Here is a 24696-nt window from a genome sequence, read left to right as displayed (position 1 = left end):
TTAGGCCCTAGGCCCAGGTCCTCAATTGAAAGTATTTAGTTGCCTAACTTGGGAGTGAGGAGTCTAAATACCTTTGAGGATCTGGGCCTAAGTGCTCAGGGTCGCACAGGAAGTCTGTGGTGAAGCAGGGAATTGACCCTGGGTTTCCAGAGCCCAGGGAACCAAGCATAAGAACATTTCCACCCTACTCCCCCCTAAGATCTCCAAGCCAAGGAGAATAAAATAGATGAGCTGGTGAGAGGGGAAACTTTCTGCCATATGGTGGATTAGAAAATAGTTTTGAAACAGTCTACTCCGAATTGCATGAAGTGGTTAGAGGAGACATCAGGCTGGATGTAATAAACTCCCTATGTTTCACTGCCAATCTTCAACTGGCGTTTGCCTTGTCTTCCAGGTGTTCTTCATTGAATCTGTTTGCAATGACCCATCCGTGGTTGCCACCAATGTTATGGTGAGAATGGAAAGCTATTAACTATTTCTAAATCCTGTATGTGCACAGATTGTATTTGACCCTAGCTGGTGATCTGCTTATTGTACTTCAGCGGCACTGGGATAATTTACACCAGCTGAGGATTTTTAGTTTTTATCTGTCTCGGGGCAGAAAGTGTGTAAAGACTGTCTGGCATCAGCCACTTCAGGACTATGCAAAAGCGTTTGAATACAGCCGTCACTTTCAATCTTTTCTGTGCTCCCAATCCCCGTTCTTTTAATACGTACTGCCATACCTCAGCTTTTGAACAGTCTCTTGGAGGAAGCCCTGCAGTGTGCCAGGACCCCCTCCCCCCCCGGCTATGGGGGTCTCACTGTTCCTTCAGAGAAGGCCACACTGCTTCATGGCCTCCTAGACTGAGCTACTGGGCTCCAGCAGCCCTGCTCTGCTCAGCAAGTCCAACGGAGGTAGACTCCTGGTAGAGATGTGTATTCTCTTCAAGGACTGATGCACCCCAGCTGGTATTTGCAGTACCACCCCCAAACAGCATTTTCAAAACAGAGCAGGGTTTATTAGTCAAGTGGAACACAACATTGGAAGTTCTTAGGTTAGCACAGAGAAATGAAGGTTAAAGGGTAGTCCATCCTGGTCAAGCCACAATTCACCAGCCAAGCTCTGGTGAACTCCATTTTCAAGCTCTTTCTCTCGTTGACTTCCTTCCTCAGTCCATTCCAAGCCCCGAGCTTCTTCCAGAAGCCATCTCTTATCCCCTGCTGGTCATGTCTGTCCTTTGTTCTCCAGGCAGGATCATGCTGAGTTCACAACCCCCCTGGCCGGAGCTTCCTGCTGGTGAGACTCACGTTATGAGTCACTGGAGCTTGCATTGTGTTTCTGGACCCCTTGTAGATCTGGGCTGGTTTCAGCCAGTTTCTTAATGACTCTAATTGTTCTACCCAGACAGAGGTGACACACATCTATATTTTGTAGTCTGCCCTGAGAGCGAACTTAATCCTTCTCCCACTACTTAGTAGCAATCCAAAGTATGGGGGAAACTGAGGCACACGTATGACTCATAAAAATATTACAAAATATTGCCACTTTGTCACAATAACTTAATAACAAATGTGCTTAAGTGGCTGGATTATAAATCCCGTTTTCAAAAATGACCTTGAAGCCCAAATCTCAGTGAAAGTCAGTGGGACTTAGGCTCCTAAGTCACTTCTGTGCTTTTTGAAAACTTTACTAAAGGTCTGCTATTAAACAGATGCACAAGAAAAGACAGTAACCCAGGCCTCACTGTGCATGTTTTTTTAGCTAGGGAAGAAACATTAATGGCATGCAACTTCCTTCTTGAGAAACTGTCTTTCTGATGTATTGCCCTGCCTGTGCCTGTGTCAGAAGAGGTGACCCCCTGTCTTAGGGTTGGCCAGAGCAGAGAGGGGCTTTTTTTTTGTTTCTTTAATGAAAATTCACTTTCCCTGCTAACCTGTTACGAGGCATTGTTCCAACTGCCAATCTTATCTCCAGTTATACATCACAACTTTCCAAGTCACTTTACAGCACCTCAGACTCCATTGGCTGGATGCCAAGAGTTCAAATGGTGTTTGTTCCTAGGTGACAAGGTTTTAGGGCATGGGTTTGTCTTGTATTGGTGTCTGGTGTCACCACAGATTAAGATGACTCATATCTCCCCTTTCCATAGAATTCCCTTAATGGTACTTGCTACCTACACAGTGTTGAGTTACATCCAGACAGATAAGGGTGCACCTGGGAACATCCTACACTTGAATGGGGCCCATCTTGTCACCCTCATACAAGCACAGCTCCTGTGAAGAAGTTCAGTGGGAGTTTGGTCTCCATGGGCAAAACCTTGGAGCGGACCAGATTTCTCTCTCTCTATCCTAACTCTTGATTTGGTTATTTTCCTTCTTATCTCTATGGATAGCGTACACCTTATTTTACACAAATCAATAACTTCCCTTCAAGTTAATTAATGAGGACGTGACTGGAGATAAAATTGGCTCCTACATGTATGTCAGTTTCTGCTTCACCGGACATTACAGATTAACAGTGTGTTAGTGCTCAGGTGCCATATAAGAAAATAAATTGTAGTAATGACAGCAACGACACAAGGCCCCGATCCTGCGAACAGTTCTGCACACACTTTACTTACATGAGGTGTTGCATTGGCTTCCATATTACTGACATGTGTAAGCCATTGTAGGGTCAGCGAGTTTGATGTAATTGCAACACCAACACTGTTAGCTGCAATGCCAAAGCTTGGTGCTGCAGCATCAGAAACTTAGAATAAATGTTGGATGATAACATTGTGGCCTTACCGCATGTGTCATCCAAGGATCCTAAAGCAATTCACAAATGCTAATTAATGAGGCCGGGGGAGGAAGTAAAGTACTATTACCTCCGTTACGCAGATGGGGAAACTGAGGCACAGAACATTTACATTATTTATAATGCAGTAGGTATTCATGGATTAGGACCTCATTCTGCTCCATGCTGTACAACTATCTTGCCTAAGGTCACTTGCTTCCCATGTTCCACTCTAACCACGTAGACATCACTGGTTCTCTTTACAAGTAGTTGGATGGTTTATTTTTTTCCCTTAGTATGGGTGTGTTCAGCCAACTTGTTAGGGAGCTGTGACTGTCACCGGACTCGCTTCTCTTTTCTTGGCAACAAAATATTGAGGCTAAATCACTGAGAAACACTTGAGCTGGGTAGCCTTTGATTCTGAGAGGAAATGGTAACCCAAGATACATGCTGCAGCCATGCGTTTACCCACCTTACACTTACCATTAGTTCTTACTTCTTTTATAATGCCAAAATTCCAGTTGTAAGTGGACTCTTTGTACGTGGCTCTTGGAAGGCTTTTGACACCTGATATTAGAACAGCCTGATTGTTCCAAGACATATCGTGTTTGCACTGTCATTGACTGAGATGCTAGCTTTTGTCTGTACAGAAAGCTTTCTGATGACTCACTGATTTGCTTTCTGTGTTCCTGCAGGAAGTTAAATTGTCTAGCCCAGATTATAGGGACTGCAACTCAGCAGATGCCATGGAAGACTTTATGAAGAGAATCAATTGTTACCAGGCCAGCTACCAGCCGCTTGACCCAGATAACTATGACAGGTAAGGGGTTTTGCTTTGAAAGAGCTTGGCTTGGAGGTGATTTGTCTTGGAAGAAAAGGGTAATAAAATATAGATCTGTATTTCAGTGTCTGTTTGAAAAAGTGAATTTATTAGAAGAGAGGTGGGCAAACTACGGCCCGCAGGCCACATTTGGCTCGCAGGACTGTCCTGCCTGGCCCCTGAGCTCCTGGTCCAGGAGGCTAGCCCCCGGCCCCTCCCCAGCAGCCACGCCGCCGCAGGGCAGTACTCTGGGCTGCGGGGCTGCCCTTCATGTAGGGCAGCACGGCAGCGTGTCTGGCTCTGGCCGGGCAGCGTGGCGGCCAGACATGCTGCTCTGAGCGGCATGGTAATAGGGCTGGGGCCGGGGGGTTGGATAAGGGGCAGGGAGTCCTGGGGGGCAGTCAGGGGGCAGTTGGGGGGGGGGGGCGGTCGGATAGGACAGAGGTTTGATGGGGGGCAGTCAGGGGACAGGGAGCGGGGGGGTTAGATAGGGGGTGGGGTCCCGGGGGGCAGTTGGGGTGGGAGGTCCCGGGAAGGGGCCGTCGCGGGACAAGGAGCAGGTTGGGGGGGTTGGATGGGTTGGGAGTTTTGAGGGGGGCAGACAGGGGGTGGGAAGTGGGAGGGGGCAGATAGGGGCCAGTCTGTTTGGGGAGGCACAGCCTTCTCTACCCGGCCCTTCATATAGTTTCATGCCCGGATGTGACCCTCGGGCCAAAAAGTTTGCCCACCCCTGTATTACAATAAAATTAAGAGCGAGCCCCAAGCTCTCATTCTAAACTCAAGCCTCTATTGGAGAACCAAGAAGATGTGGGCTTTTTCACCATCCTTTATGCGTTGTGGCTCCAGCATGGAACCAGAGGACCAGAACATCCTGCGGAAATTTTTACATGCAATTTCTGGGCCGACCAGAAGCAGCATGTGCTGATCTTTTGAGGCTTTCAGGCTGGTTTCCAGACCCAAGAACTTTGGAGGGGCAGCTGAGATTTGGGGTACTTCTGTGAACCTTTTGACATTATCCCATCAAAGCTCTGTAATATTGCGAGCCCTGGGAGGAAACCGTCCCCTACCGTAATCAACTCTCCAGCCAGAGCAGACACCCAGGAGGCCGTAGTCATCCTAAGTGATTCTGGATAGAGTCAGTCAGATAAATATTGCAGTGCTGCAATATTTATCTCCTCTGCATCTCCATTTGGGAACACTTTTTTTTACCATGAGTAACTCCTCCATTATCCTATGACTTTCTGCACCTGGTGTGGGGCAGCAGGTGGCTTTCTCTGGGCCTTCAGGGTTTCAGTGTAGTCAGTCATTCAGTGTGTGCTGTCAATCTCAGCTGTCCCGAGGTGTGAAAGCCACATGGGGGATGCTGCCTCATCCCAGATCTCTCGTACAATGGAGGCTTGTGCTAGCTACCAGCCGTGGGCCTGGAGTCAGAATAATCTTATTTAATCTTTTTTTAATGGAACAAGGAAAATGGAGATCACCTGGCCAGTCTCAATGTAGCAGTGGTTTCAAAGGAAAGCCTTACAGCTACCATGGAATACCCCTGCAGCAAATCCTTTTAACATGGGGATTATATCCCCTTGACATTTATTCTCGAGAGTTGCCTTTGATTCATGTTTCCACTGCTCCTTGCTGTGTTTTCCGCAGGGATGTGTCTCTGATCAAAGTGATCGATGTTGGCCGGAGGTTCCTGGTGAACAGGGTCCAGGATCACATCCAGAGCAGGATTGTCTATTACCTAATGAACATCCACGTCCAGCCACGCACCATTTATCTGTGTCGACACGGCGAGAGTGAATTCAACCTCAAAGGGAGGATTGGCGGCGACTGTGGACTCTCCAATAGGGGCAAGAAGGTAGGGGAACAATATCCCTCTTGTATTTGGGCAAGTGGGAGCAAGCCCCTGGTTGTGTAATATGCCGTGTGTGAGACAAGGTGGCATCAGATATATATACTTGGTGTAGGCCTGAATGTGTCTTCCGAATTGGCAACATTTCAGTGCACTACCGGTACCTAAATGAGCTCCTCTGAAATCAGGGGTAATTAAGCAGGACCATCTGGAAGCCCTGGGTAACAGAGGTTCAGTAACCACCCTTTGTGTTTTATCTCCTTTAGTTTGCCAGCGCATTGAACAAATTTGTTGAGGAGCAGAACTTGAAGGACCTCAAAATCTGGACCAGCCAACTCAAGAGGACAATTCAAACGGCGGAAGCCCTCAAGCTGCCCTATGAACAGTGGAAGGCGCTCAACGAAATCGATGCTGTAAGCATCTTAACTGGCTTACTAATTGCTGACTCTCACTGAGTGGAGCAGTGAGGGCACTGGCCTTCCACCTCTGCCCAAATGTCACAGTGGAAGCAAGGTTTGCCCGCTCCAACACACTGTGACCTGGCCAGCTCGGCTGGTTTTGTCCAGGAGAGGCTGGAGCTGTAATAGCGAGCATGGGAAGGGGAGGGCCAGGACCGAGGTGCGGTGGAAGTGCTAAGTGGGGGAAGCTGACTCCGTGCCTAGCTCTGACAGCCATTGCTGACATTTCCCAAGCAGTGACATCAAACCTCTCCAGAGACGTAAAGAGGCAGTATTGTTTCCCGGCCTGGTTTTGGCAGCAAATGCGGTGCTGCCAAAGAGCTTGTTAGCTTTTGTCTCTAACCTACTGATTTAACATTGCTGCCACTGGGGCCACTGTACGGCTGAATTCTTAGGGGCTCAAGTGCAGTCTATTCTCTGTGTGCAGGAGAAGGGTTTGCCGTAAGGCTGCCTGGTACCTGCATTGGTTGGCACCTGCAGCTCTGTTGTCTGAAGCCCAGTAAATAACTTTGGGGGATGTCTTGTTCCCGCAGGGTGTATGTGAAGAGATGACTTACGAAGAGATCAAGGCGCAGCACCCGGAGGAATATGCTTTACGCGATCAGGACAAGTACTATTACCGCTACCCTTCTGGAGAGGTATGTCTGCAGAGAAACCCTCTGGGACGTGACTGGTCTAAAATGCCACATACTTTCCTATCATACCCGTATACCCTTCTGCACTGCATCCAACCTAGAGGGCAGAAAAGGAATGGGTCAGTCTAGGCTTTCTGAGTGCTTTGAGTCAAAGCGGTAACTAGATGTGAGTGCTGACCCCATCTGGGCGCTTGTCAAATTTTAATGGGCTAGTTCTGATACCTTCGTCAAGTTGTTGGGTGGTCCCGTTGATTTCATCAAGACCGCTCGAGGCATAAGGTGCTGCTTAACCTGAGCAAAGGTATCTGAATCTGGCCCTATATTTAATGTAAAATAGTATCTTCCATCCCAAAGGAGTTCTCTTTACTGCCCTGCCCTAAGGCACCCTCCTGAGGCTGATGGTAGCATTTCTCCAGAGCTCTCTGCTGACTGGGGGAGTGAGCTGATGGTATGTTTTTAGCGGGTGATGAAGTGATTTGTGTTCATTGACATGGGAGTTTAGTTCAGTGCCATGGAATAAAGATAAAGATGTATGAGGAATATCCACCAGCTCCTGGAAAAATACAGGCTTGTGGATTTCAAAGTTATGGAATAGTGATGTGCGTAATATTGACTGTAGGGGCTAAAATTCCCACCAGCTACCACTCTTGTTTCTGTTCTCCAGAGTATATGGCTCTTGTAGAAAAACAAGCTTCTGAAACATAGATATTCATTATCCTCGAAAACTCCATGTAGCTTAATAAACCCTTCCAGTATCCAGTGCAGATATGAAAGCAGAAGTCTGTCTGTTGCTGAGGTTCTTTCTCCTCCCAATACCAGAGCAGAGAAGTGACCTTGTGTTTAGTGTTCTGTCATGAGATGTGGTGTGTTCATTTTAGAGAACTGCTGAAATTACTTGGAAGGGGTGGCTAATGGGCCATAGAGCCTTTTGCCACAAGTTCACCTGTTCAAATCCATATTACTCGTGACTGAAAGTCAATTCCTAGTGGGTAGATGGCCACCATGCTGGCAGTCTCTGCAGAGAAGCCAAGGACCAGATGTTCCACTGAGCCAAAACTATTTCCTGATTCGTAGAGGGTGGTCCCTATCATTCAGAGTTAAAACAGGTTGGCGGTGTGGGGGATCTCGCACTGTCTCTGCCTCCTGTACTCTGACTAGATGGAAGACCTCAGTCTGTAAGGCTGTTTGATTTAGAACCTTTCACCAAAGCTAAATTCATTTTTGAGCGGAGAGATCAAGGTTCAGAACAGATCTGCTTAAGCAGAAGGGCACAAACTCCAGGCAAACTCTAGCTGGCATTGTGGAAAGGTTGGGTGGATCTCAAATGATGGTGGTGATTCTTCTGTATAGTAGGAGAGGAGGGTTGTGAATATGTCTAGTTTAAAAGAATCCAGTAGGAGAAGGAAACACCTCTTATTACAGACCTCATGTAAAGCATCATTTCAACAGTGTTCCAGCTGCTTTTGTCCTGTAAGCCGTGGGTACAGCTCCAAACTCCAGGAGCTTTGGGGGGTTCCCTTGGTTTAAAGCATGAACTCAGTAGATGGATCAAAACGGTGGTTTTGCTTTTGACTCCTTGTAATTCCTGACTGTGCTCTGAATTTATCTCTCGCTCTACTTATTTTGCAGTCATACCAAGATCTGGTGCAGCGCCTGGAGCCAGTCATCATGGAGCTGGAGAGGCAGGAGAACGTCCTCGTGATCTGTCACCAGGCTGTGATGCGGTGCCTTCTGGCTTATTTCCTAGACAAGAGCGCGGGTATGTGACACACACCCCGGCAGTCTTAGCCGGAGGCAGTTGGGTCCCATGTTGCTTCCGGCTGCTCTACATTGGGCTGCCAGGGGAGGGCGGATGGGGGTATTTTACAGAAGCTCAGAGAGAAAGGGATTCCTTGCACACGCTCCTCCAAGGAGTTCTCGAAGTTGGATGGTGCTGGGAGTGCTGCTTGGTGCACACAGTTCTGTGTCTGCAAAGACTGGGCCATATGACGCTCGTGGTATTTTAAGTGGAATTGCACCAGCCTGAGCCCCTGCTGTATCATGCGGTGGGCTGGTCACTGAGAGTGTAGGACCTCTCCTGTGCTGCTGGTCCCTGCTCCAGCTTCTGGGCTGCTGCAGTGTCATTCCTCTGAACATCTTTTGGAACCCTGGCACCACCAAGTGAGCTCCAGGGTCGGCCTGAGGAGTCCCCAAGTTGCCGAGGAGGGGGCATTCAGTCTCCCAGTCCGGCCTACTGCTGAAGTGGGAGATTGGAACTAGCCAGGGGCGTTGGGCCAGCTGTAGAGAGGAGCCCTGGGTGGACCCTTGTTTTGCCTGTGCTTCGCGTGACCTAGGCAGTGTGCTAAGTTATACACGGGGAGTCCCACCGGCCTCTACCGAGTCGGTCCATACATCTACAAACCCATTTGCAGACGGGACTCTGCCACTTGTGCTGTCACTAACCTCCCCTCCCCCCCTTGTTTGCCCTTCCTCCAGCTGAAATGCCCTACCTGAAATGCCCCCTTCACACGGTGCTGAAGCTGACACCTGTGGCCTATGGTAAGTGGAACGTTTTCCCTTGGCGCGCTGGCTAGCGCGGTTGGGTGAAGTGTTTGCTGATGGTTACACCTTGGTTCAGGCTAGATTGTAGGCTCTTTGGGGCAGGACTGGAGCGCTCTTCCTGTGTGTTTGTACGCTGCCTAGCGCAGTGGGTCCCTGATCCTAACGGAGGCCTTTGGGCTCTACCCTAAAGTAACGAGGAACCATCAATTGCTCACGGTCTCTCGCTTCTCACTGCAGGTTGCCGAGTGGAGTCCATCTGTCTGAACGTCGAAGCGGTGAACACCCACAGAGACCAGACAGAGGTGAGTTGTGCTTTGCTTTAGATCTCTGTCACTCTCTCTCCTTCCTCCTAATGTGAGCCTGCAACAAGGACTTCAAGAGGGGCTGGGGGTTGGGGATCGCTGGGCTGGGCACCATGAGCAGCCATTTGAGAACCGGCTGCAGGAGTTGCAGGCAGATGAGGAGGCTTCAGAAATTAAAGACCCTAAAACCCCCAACCTGCCTTCAGGTGCTTCCCCTACATTCTAGAGCCCTGATCCCAAGCGCACTGAAGTCAATGGACAGACTTTCATCGGGCTTTGGATAAGGCCCTCTGACAGCCAATGAGCCTAGACTGATAAATGCCTGAGGAGGAGGCAGGGAATGATTTCTCCAGTGCCGTAGTTAGGGCTAGAGCCATCAGGCCATGTTCCTTGTTAAGCAGAAGGGGTGAGTGCGTTGTATGCTTGTGGAGGGCTAGGGGAGAGGAAGGAAAAATGTTAGCAGTCTCCTTTGGGGAGTGAGATTAATGTGCTGTGGGCATGTAAGCTAAGCAGGGTTAAGCCTGGTCAGTACGTGGCTAGGAGACCTCCAAGGAACATGTAGGTGCTATGAGCAGTGGTGCTGATGATTTAGGAGACGGCATACTTCCATGGCCTTGGCACTGAAGGCATGCTCCAGCATGGTGTTCGGGGGTGCTGTGCTGATAGATCCAATTTAAATTGTCCCCCTTTCAGGTGGCTCTTTTTTTTCTTCACTTCCTGTCCTAAACTGCATTGTAGGGTTGCCAGAAGTCAGCCTTTCCCGCCTAGAGGTGGCTGCATAGTCGGCAATGGGTGAAGCAATTCCTGGCTGGGTAGCGTAGACCAAGAGCTTCTGAATCCTTTGACAGCTGCTGTATTGTAGCAATGGGTTCTGCAGCAATAACAAGAGCTAGGCTGTGGTGATAACATAAAGCTAGACAAGCACAAATTGCTCTGGTTATTCTCCTAATATGCTGCATGGTAGCTGTCCCTCCCTTTCACACGGGAAGTGTGGGCAGTTCCAGGAAGCGGAACATCCCCTAGGTGAGCATAAGCTCTTTGCAATGGAACTTCGCTGGCTGCTCTGTCCAATTGCTGAATCAATCGCTCTCATTGGCTAGACTCGCGCCCTCCTGTGCTTCTTGCTTTTGTGCTCCCCTCTTGCCTATCTGCTTGGGTCAGCAGGAAAGATCTTGAGAAGGAGACAGAAGAGCCTTCCTGTTCTAGTCAATTATCGCTGCAAGTCGTGGCCTTTTCTGCGTAGAACCAGAAGGGTTCAGAGTATAGGGTTTTTTCCCTTGGAACGTCTCTCCTGACCTTTGTGTTGCACTTGGTGATCAGGGACATTAATGCATCAAACATGCACCATGTATGTAGATGGTTTTTTTTTTTTTTTTTGGGTGGGGAAATAGAGGAGAATTTAAAATTGCTTTTTTTCATAACTTTCGCCTTCTTTCTTTTTGTCTTTGTCTCGCTCTAATTTAGGAAGCAAAGAAGGGACCTAACCCGCTCATGAGACGTAATAGTGTTACCCCTCTAGCGAGCCCAGAGCCCACCAAAAAACCGCGCATCAACAGCTTTGACGAGCATGTGGCTTCTTCTGCTGCTGCCCTGCCAGTCTGTATGCCCCAAGAGGTGCCCACGCAGCTGCCTGGACAAGTTAGTCGAATTCTTCTTCTTCTCTTTATTGTTGTTCGCTTCTTGTCGCTTATTAATCAAAGGAGCAGCATTTGATTATTTTAATTATGCTGCTGTCTTCGAGCTGCGTTTAGTTAGTTTACCACCAGCGCCCTCCCTTCTATTAAAAGCACCTAAAATTAACTCACTCTTCAGTCTCTTGCTTCTTGGGACCCTTGGAAACCCAGAAAAATCCAAATCCAGACTGAACTGAGCAGCTGTGTTGTTGAAATTTAATATTTCTCTCTGTCCCCATTCAAGTGCCTCTGAACTCAGCTACTGTGCAAGCTTCTAAATGGGTGCCTGGTGCTGGTTTGCCCACTCGCATTCCAGATCGTTCATTGGCCTCTCCAATCCTTCCTCCTCTGGGATCTAGCTGTCCCATACTAGGTTGGAGTTTTGTTCTAGGTGCTGCAATAAAGGAGTAATTCTTGGCATTATCTGAATAATGACCTCTGGGAACCTATACCCTGGCCGCACCTGCCTCCCTTCCCATCACTCTCCCAAGAACCCCAGCCTAGCTAGAGTTGGGGCAATAGAACAGCCAATGTTGCCTTTTTGAACAGCAGCCCTAATGACCAGCTGTCACGGAGTCAAACTGGCTTTGACTCTATTGGCTGTGACTTGATTCGCAGCCTGGCCGGAACCATCTGCTGTGTACCCTTGCGCAAATCCCAAGGGGACGCGTGGGCTTGCTTGCTCTGTCCATTGTAGAGGACGGAGCTCCTCTAGGGGCATTGCTTAGTGCTGCCTTCTCCCCATGATTGCTCCTCTGATATTTAATAGAGGTCGTAAAACTCCTTCCTCCGAGTCAGTTCCCCCCACAGTTAAAGATCTGGGGTGCTGGCTACACAAGTGCCCGTAAAAGTGTGTCTCTTCAGGCTTAGAAGCGACCTTAGTTATAGATGAATAAGAGCCTGCTGCCTGGTCTGTCTGCTCTTCCTGTGCCCTGTGGTCCATGTTAATTCCCTGTTGCCCTCTCCACTGCTTTGTAGGCCAGTCCTAAAAAGTAAGGCTGCGAGTTCCTATTCTTGCAGGCTGGGATGAATTGCTGGAGATTCTGGTTGGTGGCTGCTTTGCACTAACATCTGGTTCCCAATTAGCACTAAAGGAGATGGTTAAGGAGGCCTCCAGTTTTGGTGTCCTTCATGGTACCGCTCCTTCCAATTAACCGTCTGCTCAGCTTCGACCTGAAATTGCTCTTTGGTTGGTTGCCTCTCGCTGATTTCAAATGACTCCCTTCCTACATGCACTTACTGATTACTGATGCCTCTCTTTCCATTTTCTCTATCTCTTTGTCTCCTTGCAGCCTTTACTCGGGAAGGCGTGTCTGTAAGTATCTTCTTGTGAGTTTTTCCTTTCTGTGTCTCCTACCTTCCAGCTGGCTTTGTTGTTATCTTTGTTGTTGCTGCTGCTGTGAAACTAGATTGAGTTCTGGATTTTAATTCTGTGGCTCCCAAGTCTTCCTTCATAAGGGGGAAATTCATGCATCTTTATGGGGGGGAAGATGGGGCCATCAGTGGTATTCAAACACTCAAGGGTCTTGGATCTGATACTGCTCTCCTCCTGATCTCTCTCCTCCTTTTTGTCCCCCTCCTGCGCCCTTTCCAAGCATTTGGTCAAGGACATTGGAATCTGTTAAGGATTCTCTTCAGTGCTTGTACCCTCTAATCTGGTTTGTAGTTCTGGTTTGTCCTTCCTTCCTGCCTGGGTGCTGGCTTGGCTTCCTGTTAGCTGTGACACTCCTACTTCAGTAGATGTGGTTTAGCAGTGTCTAACTAGAAGGTGGCGAGAGGGGCTGCTTTGCCTCTGGTGCAATCGGCCTCCACCCTCCCCATCCCATGTCTAGTTAAGTGCTGTTCCCTCCTGGCCAGGGACGGCTTGTATCCCTGGCTCGTGGAGAGACTCCCACACAACAGTGTTTCCACCTCCTTAGAATGCAACCAGTGGGAGCAATGTTCCCTCTCATTTTCTCCTTCCATGTGCGGAATGAATTTTATGTGCAACACCAATATCGAGGTGATGTGCGGATGCGCGCCAACTGTGCAAACAAAAAACCTGAATTGCTGATCGGACTTAGCAGCTTTTTGTACCCTTCCACTAAAGGGTTGCTGTTGCTGAAGCTGCATCTGCAGTTGACCTTGCTATGTATTCATTCTCAATAATCTATATATTATGTATTACTTTTTGCTAAAAAGTAATGCAGGGCCTTGTATCGTTTTCTGTTACAAGTGCTATGTAGATAACTGCCATTTAGCATTTGAATTGTCAGAGTTTTCTAATTTGCAAGATTATATTATAACACTTTCTGCTAGGGAATCAGATCATGGCTTTGTCAGTAATTGAATAGGACAACACTGAATCTTTTCCTGTGCCTCTGGATATATTGAATATGTCAAGGCACCAAATCCTGTTACCCTTCTGTATAACCCAGCCAAACCGGTGTGGGTCTACTGCAGAAACAGTGGGCAGGCAGCAGTGGGGAGGGGTGTCTAGCCCTGCACACCCCAAGCTCCCCACTGCTCCCATCCACCCCCTATAACCCCCACCTCACCTTACACAGCCTCTTCGGGATCCAGGCCCACCTTTTGCTGCACGTCTGCACGGCTCCACTAATTTGGTGCGCGGCCCTTGATGCCCTCTTTTGCGGTTGCCCAGACGCGCACCTTAGAGGAAACACAAAGTGTGAGGTTGCACCAATTGAGCTTCCTGGGGAGGGTCCTGCTTCATGTTGCTCCCCTCACCCTAGAAGGATTTTATCTCCTGTCTCAAAGGAGGCTGTTTAGACTTTGGCTGGGAGCTGTCGGGTCATGGTGTCCATCTACCTACAAAACTGTGACAAGCAAATCGGGATTCGAGGCTTCTGGGGAATAGAGTATCCATGTTGGCTTGGGGATAGTAGACAATAAAGTAGACCCCTCCAGCTATGGTCAAGAATATGATTCTTGACATTGTTGTATCTGTGCTTTGAATGACTGCCCCTAACTCCTGCTGCTTTTATACTCCATACTGCGTGGCTTTCTACAGATCAGTTGCAGAATAACCGAATGTTAGTTAGAGGGAGCCTAATTGGCACATACTGGTGCTCTGTAGTCTGCCAGGGGACAGGTACAGCGTAATGGTGAGAAGGCATCAGTTCATCATCTTACTCACTGACTGGATCAGCCTGAGTCATAGTTAATGTTGCATCTCTGTCCTTGTTGTTTTCAGGATGCTGGGATTTGCTGTTAACTAAAATGAGCAGTAGCAGAGGCAGAATTCAGTTATGCTTGAACACACTGACGAACCTCATTAATTCTTATCATCTCCCTCTCATCTTGTGATAGTCTAGCTAAAATATCAAATCTAATAGCCTCTGTGTTGTTGGGAAAGAGAATAGGTCACGTTAGCAAACCTGGGCATGACATTTTGAAAGATTCTCGTTTGTGGGCAGCTCAGCTCTTGTATGTTAAAGGACAAATGCAGGCTTGTCTTGATTTATGTTGATTTGTCTACATGGCATGCACGGCTGCTTTTTCCTTTCCTTACTGCTTGTGAGGGTGCTTCTTAATATTGTCCACGTTGTAATCAAAAGGCACCGAACAGCTTGATGCTGACCGTGCCACTGAAAATGCCCCCTCTGAAGCAGAGGTTCAAAACCTTTTTGGGACAGCTAGCTCAGTTTGCCAGGCCAAGAACTCTGCTGAACCAGCCGATGCTCTCCAAGTTCTGACAGTAGTTGCAAGACTAAAGCTTAGGGCAGACCAGACTCCATTGTGGCTTGGAGCTTGCCTTGCTGACTGGCTGGTGGCACCTTTTATGCTTAGGTTCCTCTTCCCTACCTTAAAGGAGCTAAGGCATTCAGGCCAAATTCAGAGGTGATGTGTAACTGGCATGTTCATCCAATCCCATTTTAGGCTGACTTAGACATGTGTCTATCATCATACACCCTCCTCCGTGATCCAAATCTCTATGAGCATCTAAGTGGCCGCCTTAGCAGCTAGAAGAGAGGGCAACTTGCACGAATCAGTCAACCCTGACTTTTACCCCTATTTGGGGATATATGTTACGCTAATGTACACTCCCTGACTCATTTTGTTCGTGGGTGTAAGTAGGTCTGTGGTGGAGTTGAGGGCAGGTGCTCAGCTGATGTAAATGTGTCGCAGCGCCATTGAGAATCAGTGGAACTCTGACCACTTACCCCCGTTGCGGATCTCGGAGCAGCTAATGTCCCTTCCTTCCGACTCTAGCTCCCAGAGCCTGAAGCATCAGTGGCTGGGAACCACCATCCTAGTATGGATTGGATTCTTTGTTGTTAATAGGATTATATGTAACCTAGAAAGCAGGCAAGAAATAAGATCACATACCAGCAGCCTAGCACTTTTGCTGGGAATAGACTGTAGTAAGTGCTCATCACTGTAGGATCTAGGCACTGGGGAGCAAATGTGGAGGTCAGCTGTTGCCTTTTGACTATAATGGTGGTGTGTGCGTGTGTGTGTGTGGGGTCTTTTTATTTGTTTTGATCCTGAATGAACTTTTATTAAATCAAATTTAAAGTCTCTTCCCCTCCTCTCCCCTTCTCTCTTTCCCCTTCACTTTTCACGCTTAAAGACGAACTGTGTATCACTTCCTTAAAGTTTTCTCTTTACTAATATTTCCAAGGTAAATGGCTCAATGCATGCTCTGGCTTCCCTAACCTGACCCTGTCTCTGTGGATAGCAGTGAGAGCATCTCAACCCACTTCTGTATCTTGGTCCATGCTATAAACCCAGCCAGGACTGAGATTTCTGTTGAGAAACTGGTCTCTTCCCCCTTTTCCCCTCCCTGGGATGTTGTGACGTGGATAACTTGCCAATCGCAACAAACCTTCATGTCCCATATCTAGTGGGGGGCTGCTCAGTGTTGTGACCACTGCAGAGGGTGTCAGTCTTGCATTGTGACTAGTGTGTTTAGCTGTTGAAACTTGCATCCTTTTCACCTCTTTGGCATGGATTAGAAAATGCTTTTCTAGTTGACGTTGGTGTTCACTGGATGTCTTTGCAACAGCAGCTCTGAAGAGCTACAGTTGAGGTCTATAGCTGGATGGTGTCTAGACTTGAGCAGCAATGGAAGGCCCTAGTGCTTTTTAAAGACAGTATTGGGGCAAGTGAAAAGTCTGGAGATCTTAATCTGTAGTTCACGGTGAGGCAGACTATGGGAAGCCAAGGTCCTTTCCTCAGCTGGAGCAGCCAGTGTGTTCATGTCTCATTCAGCCATTGTGCAGGATAGCGCTTAGCATAGCTTTGCTGACATGAGAACTGGTGGTTCAGCTTTACTAGTGCAAATTACTGAGGGTTCCAGTATGTGCTAGGAGGTCTGGAGAAACAAAGGAAGACCCAGAGCCCGAGTCTCCACCCTTGTGTATTCATTTATGCCTGTGCAGAGTGGGTACCATTTCACATCCACGCTGCACTGGTGTTGATTACTCTGCAGTACAGAATCTGGCATATAGTCCCTGCCCTGAGGCACTTACTGTCTAAATACAGACATGACATAAGCGAGGGCCATGAACACAAACAATAGAGGGCCAAGGGTTAGAGGCAGGCGGCATGCTGATGAAAATCTCCTCTGCTGCTTTTTTGTTTTTTAATCATGGCCGTTCCCTCAGTGGGCATTGTCTGACCTGCCTCCCTAGTAGATGCTTTTGCAGTGATTTCTACGGTGGCTCTGTTAGCCTTCCCTTCCCCATGTCCCATCTGCATGTACAGGATGCTGCTGTGTTTCTTGCTGTTTGGTTTCCGAGTTACAGGGCAAATCCAACCCCTGCTTTGCTTTGTTTCTTTGCAAGAACATGAACAGCTCCCAGAAGCAATCGTGATTTCTTCAGGGCCGTTGGAAGCCTACAGATGATGCCGACCCCATTTCATCGTCATTTCTGATGTTTGCTTGTATCGTACTCCTCCATTCAACTCAAGGTTGCCCCTTGGCTGCTTCTACCACAGCTGTTCATCTGCTGACTGGACTGGATTGAGCTGGGGGAGGGGAGAGAGAGAAGAGCTCATCAGCCTGGAAAAAGTGGATTCAACAACAGATCCATAGGCCATCTCTGTTTGTGTCTCCTTGGGTGTTTGATATATCTTAGCAAGCTGTAAAGTGCTTCCAGTGCACTGAGTTTCTGGACTTTTTTTTTTGTGTATAAGTGACATGACCTTGCAGGGATGGCTGGTACTGCCCCGTCTCCTCCCGTTCATGTGTGTTTATATGTGGAGGAGGCAGGGTGAGCAGAGAAATGCAAAAGGGGAGGGGTGTCTTTAACTCCTCCATGCACCGGACACTCCTTATTGGTACCAGCGATGGCCTGTGACACGCACGCAGCCAGTCTCTTCAGGGCATGTGACCTGACGGCAGAGACAGTTGGGCAACATCTTTGGCTGTTCAAGCAGAAATCTACGGCCGCTTTTAACAAAACAATTCTACAGCTCTGTAAATATCAGAGGGATCTGCCGAGTGTGTACGTCTGCTTCTGAAACAAATGGAATCTGCATTTAGCCTCGACCTGAGATGCGCTGCCTGAGGGGAGATGGTTTGAGCCACTTGCTGACTTGACATGGCAGTGAGGCTTGGATTGGGGGGGAAGCCCCACTCTGCTGTTGTTTGGATGAGGTTGTGGGAGGGGAGGAGTACAGGCCTATGTGACCCAAGAGGCGTTTCCTTGTAATTAATCTCCGCACCCTCTACTTCCCAGAGGTTTTTACCCTGTGCTTGAGCAGGATTTACTGTTGTAAAGTAGCTGGCTAGGCTAGGTTAGGTGGGTTTGGCAGACACACAACCCTCTTGGGATTGCATGGAGGTCTGTCTGTGAAGAGCAAGTTTTTGTGTGTGTGTGGAAAAATCCACAATCAGAGGCATTTAAACAATAGTTTCTTTTTATAAACTGCTTGTTTTTGCACTTTACATGTGGCAGGGGTGTGCTCCCCCCCCATCCTGCCTCTTACAGATGAAGCTGAGATACTTGGATGCTGTACTGCGTGAGCTGAAAGATGAAGACTGCAAAGCAGTGGGTAGTTACAGTGTTAGCTGTGGAGAGGGGAGCAGGGTGGGTGTGAGGTACTAATTTATGGACTAGTTGTAGGGACTGGCCAACTTCCAGTTGTTCCGTATGCGAGTCTCTTCTTGGCCGTCTGTTCTGTGCTTCAAGTTAAGGGATTTAAACCCAAGAATAACCACTACTGTGTCATTTGTGCAGAAGTTTGTGTGCCCGTGTGCGCTTGTATTATCCTTGTACAGCATTTTCTCCAGCCCAGCCTCACTCCAGAAACGGGGAGAGGAGGAGAATATTGAAGTAGTGTCTCATTTTTCCTTGGCCTGCCAAGCCCTAAATCTTGGCTAGTCCCCGTGCTCTCTTTTGACCCCGCCGCACGCTCTCTCCGGTGCGCGAGTGCTGAGCCAAAAAGCCGAGTGGAGCTCAAGCAATACATTTATTGTCTTAACGGTTTAAAGTGCAAAGGAGGGACCCTATAGTCCATTAGCAAAGTGGGCGGGGTCCTGAGCTGTCAGCATTGTACTGGGGAGTTCTCCATTCTCGTTCATTTTATTTCTTTGTATTCATTCTTGCTTCAGGTAACGGTTAGTCGGTGAGGTTCCTGCAGATGGGAGCAGAAAGGCTCTGGTGGAATGTGGTTATTTCTTTGGAAAGGTGAACCGCAGTGCCTAGTGCTTTAGTCTTGCACAGTGAAAATGCTTTGTACATTTGTACCTTTTAAAGCAGCACCAGGGAAGGGCTGGTAGCGGCTCTCTCAGCCCATATCCGACCATTGAAGATATTTTTATTGGTGATCTGCCAATGTGAGGTTTGTTTATATGCAGCTATTCTTGTAATGATGAAGTGGAAGATTTTTGTTTTTGAATAGCTGATAAATCCAGAGTTCCCTTTTTGCCTGCGTGTTTTATGTCTGCTATTTAGTTTCATTCGTTTTAGAGAGACTAATTTTTAGAGCGTGAGTGACCTATCTTTTGAACTGCTTCCTGAGGAGCTTAACTTTCTCCCCCTGCTACGGAAAGATAACGCAGCAAACGCAAACATTAGGGCCCGTGATCCATTTTACACACACCCAAATTTCAAAACAAACTTTATCTCCGGTTCTGAAAATAACTTCATATTGGTGGGGCCTACAAAAAATAATGTTAATCTGTCTGAAAAGGAGTATGTTTACTTGAAAGGGAAAGTGGTGGAATATCGCTTGAAACCAATCTCCCGATGCAAAGAGGAGGGAGTTAGGCGAGCAAAGGGGCTTCCTGGGGTTGGTTCTCTGTCCATCGTGTTCCCCTGGAAACCTGACACCAATTCTAGAGCAAATATTGGGCATGGGCCGTGCCATTATAAGACAGGGTGGGTGGGCAGAAGGGGCTACTTGGACCACACCAGTGACTTCGTTTGTTTGTTTGTTTTGTGAGACTTGAATTTATTTTTTTATAATTTTGATAGCGAAGTGCTGTTTATTTATTTAATGTATACTGCAGAGCTTGGAGAGAAGGGTAGGTCTTTTGGGGTTTATTTTATTTTGACTTGTGATATGTTACTTGTATTCTGTATATATGTCTGGAATAATTGCCTGAGATGAAAGCTGTGCCAGTTTAAGAACAGGGTATGCCTTTCAGAGATTTGTATATTTTGCAGTTGCTGGACCAATAAAATACCTTGTTGAAATATACATGGGCGTGAACCTTCCTTTGGCAACGGTATTCTTCTCATTCATGGTTTCCCTGCTGTGCCTAGCGCACTGACAAGCACCTCTTGAATACAAATAATGTTACTGTACGCGGGTAAGGCTGTTTCATTGCTGTATAGTCTTGGGACCCTATGGGGTGGGAGGGTCTCCCAAGCCCAGAAGTCTACCCAGAAATGAAACAGCCCTGCAGTCCTAGCCCCGCAAGCCCCAGTCAGCTGGCAAGGGCCAAGTGCAGCTTTTTCTCTGCTGTGTAGACACCCTGAGTCAGTCACTTCTGGGTGGGAGAGTGGCAGGCACCCAGCATACTGCAGAACGGTGGGAGTAGTGGTCACAGCCAGGGGCCAAATCCAGCTCATGTTTGGAAAACTTCTGTGGAACCCTTAGCACCCACGCTGCTCAGAACTTTCAAAGGAGGGTGTCCAAAGTTAGGCAGATCTTAAAAATCAGACCACTTCTACTTCGGTGTCGAAGATTTCCAGTGCAGTTGATGGAAGCTACCGATATACAGCACCTTTGTCAATTGGCCCACTTTTATTTAGCTTAAAGTGCAATAGAAACTCCCTGTAAAACAGAAGTGGTCTTGCTATTAGGGGCCTGCCACTGGTGTGCTTGGTACTGTAGGAGATAAAAATACACAGCCCTTGCCCCTAAAAATGTCACAGTCTGGATGGACATCCCCATGCACTGGAAGAGCAGGAAGAAAATTCAGTCATGCAGCTTTCCTAGTGGGTACAGTACATGCCTACTCTGGATTTAAGAGACCGTCAGACCTACGGGGTTCATTTCTCAGTTGAATAACTAGGACTCACGGCTTAATGGCCCCAGCCTCTTTAAAGACCAGTCGCACCCCTTGCGCTGCAGGTTTGAATGTGAAATGGATTTAATAGTTGCCATCGAGCATGTATTCAAAGGTGGCTAAAGTTTTTAACTCAAGCCCTCTTTTCTCTTTCCTTGCTAAAAGCAGACAGAGGACTGGCACGCAGTTTTCTTTGGAGACCATCAGCCAAACCAAAAGAGAGCAGGAAAACCGGGAGAGAGTTTTGCTGGTTAACTCCCCTGCAAGGGCTTTTACTGCCTCAGCAGAACAGTAACCAAAGAATACTTTGTTTCTCTGAGGCGATACCTCCCCATCAAGGGCTTAGTTCTGCTCCCACTGACATCGATTGGCAAACCTCCCTCGTTACTTTGAATGGGAGAGGTTCAGATCCTTAGCTGCTATTACAGAGGGGCCTGAGCAGCCAAGTTCTGGTTCCAGCTTCCCCACAATGTGGGAGCCAGTTGCAAAGGTTGGATGTGGCTATGAATGTCTCCACAGTCCAGAAGGGTTTGGACCCAGCTGGTTCGGGCTCATCTCTGTTAATTAACCCTTTGTCTGACACAGCACTGGCCCCTCCTATACCTTCGAGGTGGTGCACCCATAAATAGGCTTTGCAGACGGGGTTAGTTCAAGTCAGGCTTCACCCTCTGCCCCATCCCAACTGGGCTGGTTTAGAGCAGCTCTAACCTCGCTCTTTGTGATGGGCCAAGTTGCAACATGTTGATGCTTTGGCTGTAGTTTAAATCTCTGAACTTTTGGAGGGTTCTGCATTTTATAAACCCCTGCTCCATCCCCGCTCCAAAACACACCACAGCTACAGGCATGGATTATGGCAATCCAGGGTCCTAGGCACACTGCAACACAAATCTGCCTGTGGCTTCACTCCTGCACTGTGGCCATCCCCCCCCCCCCTGTCTTGGGGGGGTGGTGGTGGTAGGATGAGCAGCATGCGGGGGAGGGAATCCTCCCTGAGGGGTAGCAGTAAGGTCCCCACTCAGGCTGCTGCCTCCTCTGCTTCTATCTGCTTGGCTGGCCTGGGCTGGGTCTGCGGCAAAACGTCCCAGCAGAGGATCGTGCGTGGTGCTTTGTGTCATGTTTTCTAAGATCCTTGGTGTCCTCCTAGCCTGCTCCTGTTGGTGGGGGAAGCAATTGGGTGATTGCTTCTCTCCCCACTTCCTGTTTTCATGGGCCAGAGACTGGCAGGGACTAGCTCCCAGAATTCCCCTTCAACAAATGGTTAGTGAGCTGTTCTCCATGAATTTTTGTTTGCTTGTTGAGGAGCCAATTGACAGGCCTACTTCCTACTCCAACTCTCGTGGGAGGCAGGTGACTTGTCCAGCCCCTGCTCCTAACCTTACGACTGTAGCAACAGCATCCAGAAACTCACTGGACAAGACTTCCCAGAGTGCACTGCTGCAGGACAAAACCCTTACAATCAGAGCCCCACAGGGCACTGGGTCATTTACAGATCCTCAACCGGGATAAACTGAAGTCAATAGAGCTGTGTCAGGGGAGCTGTGTGGATTCACACAAGCTGAGGATCTGGGACCCAGTTTCTGCTGAAGAAATCTAGCCACTAGGCCTCATAGCCAGCCCCCAAACCAGTGCAAGGCGGGAGCAGGCCAGTCAGTCACCTTTGGAAGAAGCCAGAAGGAAGGGGTCGAGACAGCTGCTCCTGCAGCTGAGGAGGGGATGGGGGTGGAGATGGAGAGTCAGCCTAGCTGCCAGCCTAGGAAAAACCCAGAAGTCGTGAAAAAGAGGCAATCCCAATGTTTCCGCCCCATGAGGGTCCATGGTCTGGTGGGGGGTGTCTGAGCCATAGGAAAGGGGGTTCCTCCTGGTTGGATAAGTGTCCAAACTTTGGAATGCTCCTCTAAAGCTAACCCTGAACCTTGCTCATTTATTCATGGTCACGGGCCGCAGCATTCCAGGTGGAGTTTACAATCCAGGCATACTTTCCTTGTTTTCTCTAATCAAGGCAGTTCTCATCTCGAGGCTGTGGACCCTCCTGGGGTGGGAACATGGGTGCACTGCAGAAACACCACCACCAAGGGCTAAACTATGCTCTTCCTTGCCTCCATTAAGCTCAGGGGAGCTGCTGTGGATTTACTCTGAGGTAATGGAGGGCAAAATCTGCCCCCAAGTGATAAACTCCTTGGGCCGGATGGTCAGCTGGTGTGAATCAGCGTAGCACCATCAAAGTTAATGAAGCTAAGTCAGTTTTCACCAGCTGAGGAGCTGGCCTCTTGCATAGAAGCCTAAACAGGCCCAGAGACCAAACTCCCCAATAGACACCAACCCTCCAAGCAGGTTTGAAGCACCTTTGCAGAAGGTGAAATGGGGATGGCGGGGAACTTGCCACTGTTACCCGTTCTGTGGTCTCCAGCTTGGGACACCAATGGCTTTCACTGTCACTGTGTTTGAGATATTAAATGTTTAAATACATATGGAGCTCAACATTTATGTCTGCATTATTTGGAGGGGGCTAAAAAAAAAACAACTCGCTCGTATGTGTTACCCAAAGCTAATAATAGCCGTTAGCCACAACATATGAGCACGCTGCCTCCCCTGTTTACCAGACGAGCAGGAGCTGTGCAGAAAGTCCAGATAGCATTGACCTTGCTCTGCTTACCCAGATAAGAAGCTTGCTTGCATAAGCACAACTTGGATCAAGGTATTTTCAAGGCTATCAGGAAATTCCTGCTGCCCTGAAGTCTCTGGTGCATCAAGATCCGCGTTACACCGGTCACTGCCCGTCATGCATGTTAAGGTTCTTGAGACACGTGTGACAGCATCGGCAACCAATTTCTGCCTGTGCCAATGGGATTATTCCAACAGTGCCCAACTCATGAGGAAGCCACCGTAGAAAGGTCTATGTGTTAACCCCATGGTGGCTGGAGATTCCGGTGCCAGCCAGGGATCTAGTTCTGTGACTGGAGGATACATGCCCTGTTGGCTGTAAAGCAAGTCATCTACTCAGGAAGGAGAAAAGGGCCACCCGAGCGTCTCATATTGTATCCTAGATACGCTACATCCTGTGGGTAACAGCTTCTGAGATTTGCATGCTACAGTGGTAGGTGCAGGAGAGAGAACTTTTGGGGCACAGACTTGGTTTAAAGGGGCTAATCCTTGCTCAGGTCTCGACCAATCAGGATCCTTACCTGTGCTATGGAACAGAATGCACAGCAGCGATAGTTCCTGAGTGTCACACCCCCTCAGGAGGCCTCTGCATCTCTCATAAACTCTTCCTGCATCCTCTTTCCTGTTGCTCCAGCCCCACCACGTAAAGGTCAAGCATTTCCACTGCCATCACTGGGTGGAGAGGCCTTGGAGATCAATGGGAGTTAGGTAGAGTACCTTTGTGAATCCCACCCCTGGGACCTGTCATGGCTGCTCTTTCGTATAAGACTCAGGGATGCAGCAGGAGAGTTGCCAGTATATTCTCCTGGTAATCTCTCTTGCGTGGTCTCGATTGTTTGCTGGAATATTGCTCCAGTATTGACTCTTGCTTCCAGGACCAGTCCTGCCAGTTAACTCGGTGCCTCGAATGTGGGCAGGAAGTGGAAGGGACGTGATCACAACGGAACTGGACTGAATATTGTTGGAAGTATTGGTGAGGTCCTCGCCAACCTCTGTTCAGAACAGTCATCTCAAAAGAGTCCTCTTACCAAGGTGCTTTGGTCTGGCCTGAGAGCCCTCAGCTCCTGCACATGGGGAGCACACGGGTGTGTTATGAAGCATCCAGCCCCCTCGCTCCCCTGACTCGTTTCTTTGTGCGGTACATTTTGTACCTTTGCAAAGAGGAGACGTTCCTCCAGGCAGAGCAGCTTTAAAGGTTACTCTTGACAGGAGGCTCATTTCTCTGCTCTTACAATCTCATCCTCGCCCATTCACCAGTCTCTGCAAGCTGCATCTGCAGTAGCAAAGTCACGGAACTTGTGGGTGCTACGACAGCAGAGATCCCAGCTGAGCCAGTTCTGCAAGGCGTCACAGCAAGTAGAGCTACGTTTGTATAACACGGGAAAGGATAAAATCAAAGGAGTGAACCTTTATGGTGCAACAACATCCATGGTACACCCACATCTTGAATACCGTGAGCAGATGTGGTTGCCCCATCTCAAAAGAGATATATTGGAATTGGAAAAGGTTCAGAAAAGGGCAACAAAGATGATT

At 48.4% G+C, this 24696-nt stretch overlaps 1 protein-coding gene across 7 annotated transcripts in view; it reads left to right on the top strand.

Moving 5' to 3' along the window:
• PFKFB3 (6-phosphofructo-2-kinase/fructose-2,6-biphosphatase 3) overlaps positions 1–24696 on the top strand; it is a 101235-nt gene that overhangs the window by 52321 nt on the left and 24218 nt on the right. For 2 of the 7 annotated variants that reach the window (XM_073328838.1, XM_073328843.1), the window contains exons 6-15: positions 395–451; positions 3454–3578; positions 5226–5433; positions 5694–5840; positions 6419–6523; positions 8150–8279; positions 8996–9058; positions 9299–9363; positions 10828–11001; positions 12329–12351. In XM_073328838.1, the coding sequence (XP_073184939.1) occupies positions 395–451; positions 3454–3578; positions 5226–5433; positions 5694–5840; positions 6419–6523; positions 8150–8279; positions 8996–9058; positions 9299–9363; positions 10828–11001; positions 12329–12351 (1097 nt within the window). Of the gene's footprint in view, positions 1–394; positions 452–3453; positions 3579–5225; positions 5434–5693; positions 5841–6418; positions 6524–8149; positions 8280–8995; positions 9059–9298; positions 9364–10827; positions 11002–12328; positions 12352–16825; positions 19689–24696 lie in introns of those variants that run through there. The other 5 variants (XM_073328842.1, XM_073328841.1, XM_073328839.1 and 2 more) reach the window with 5 other exon arrangements.

The sequence above is a fragment of the Lepidochelys kempii genome, chromosome 1, assembly GCF_965140265.1.
Source record: "Lepidochelys kempii isolate rLepKem1 chromosome 1, rLepKem1.hap2, whole genome shotgun sequence".
Lineage (NCBI taxonomy): Eukaryota > Metazoa > Chordata > Testudines > Cheloniidae > Lepidochelys > Lepidochelys kempii.
Note: the sequence above shows the minus strand (reverse complement) of the source record. Positions and strands in the feature narration are given on the sequence as shown.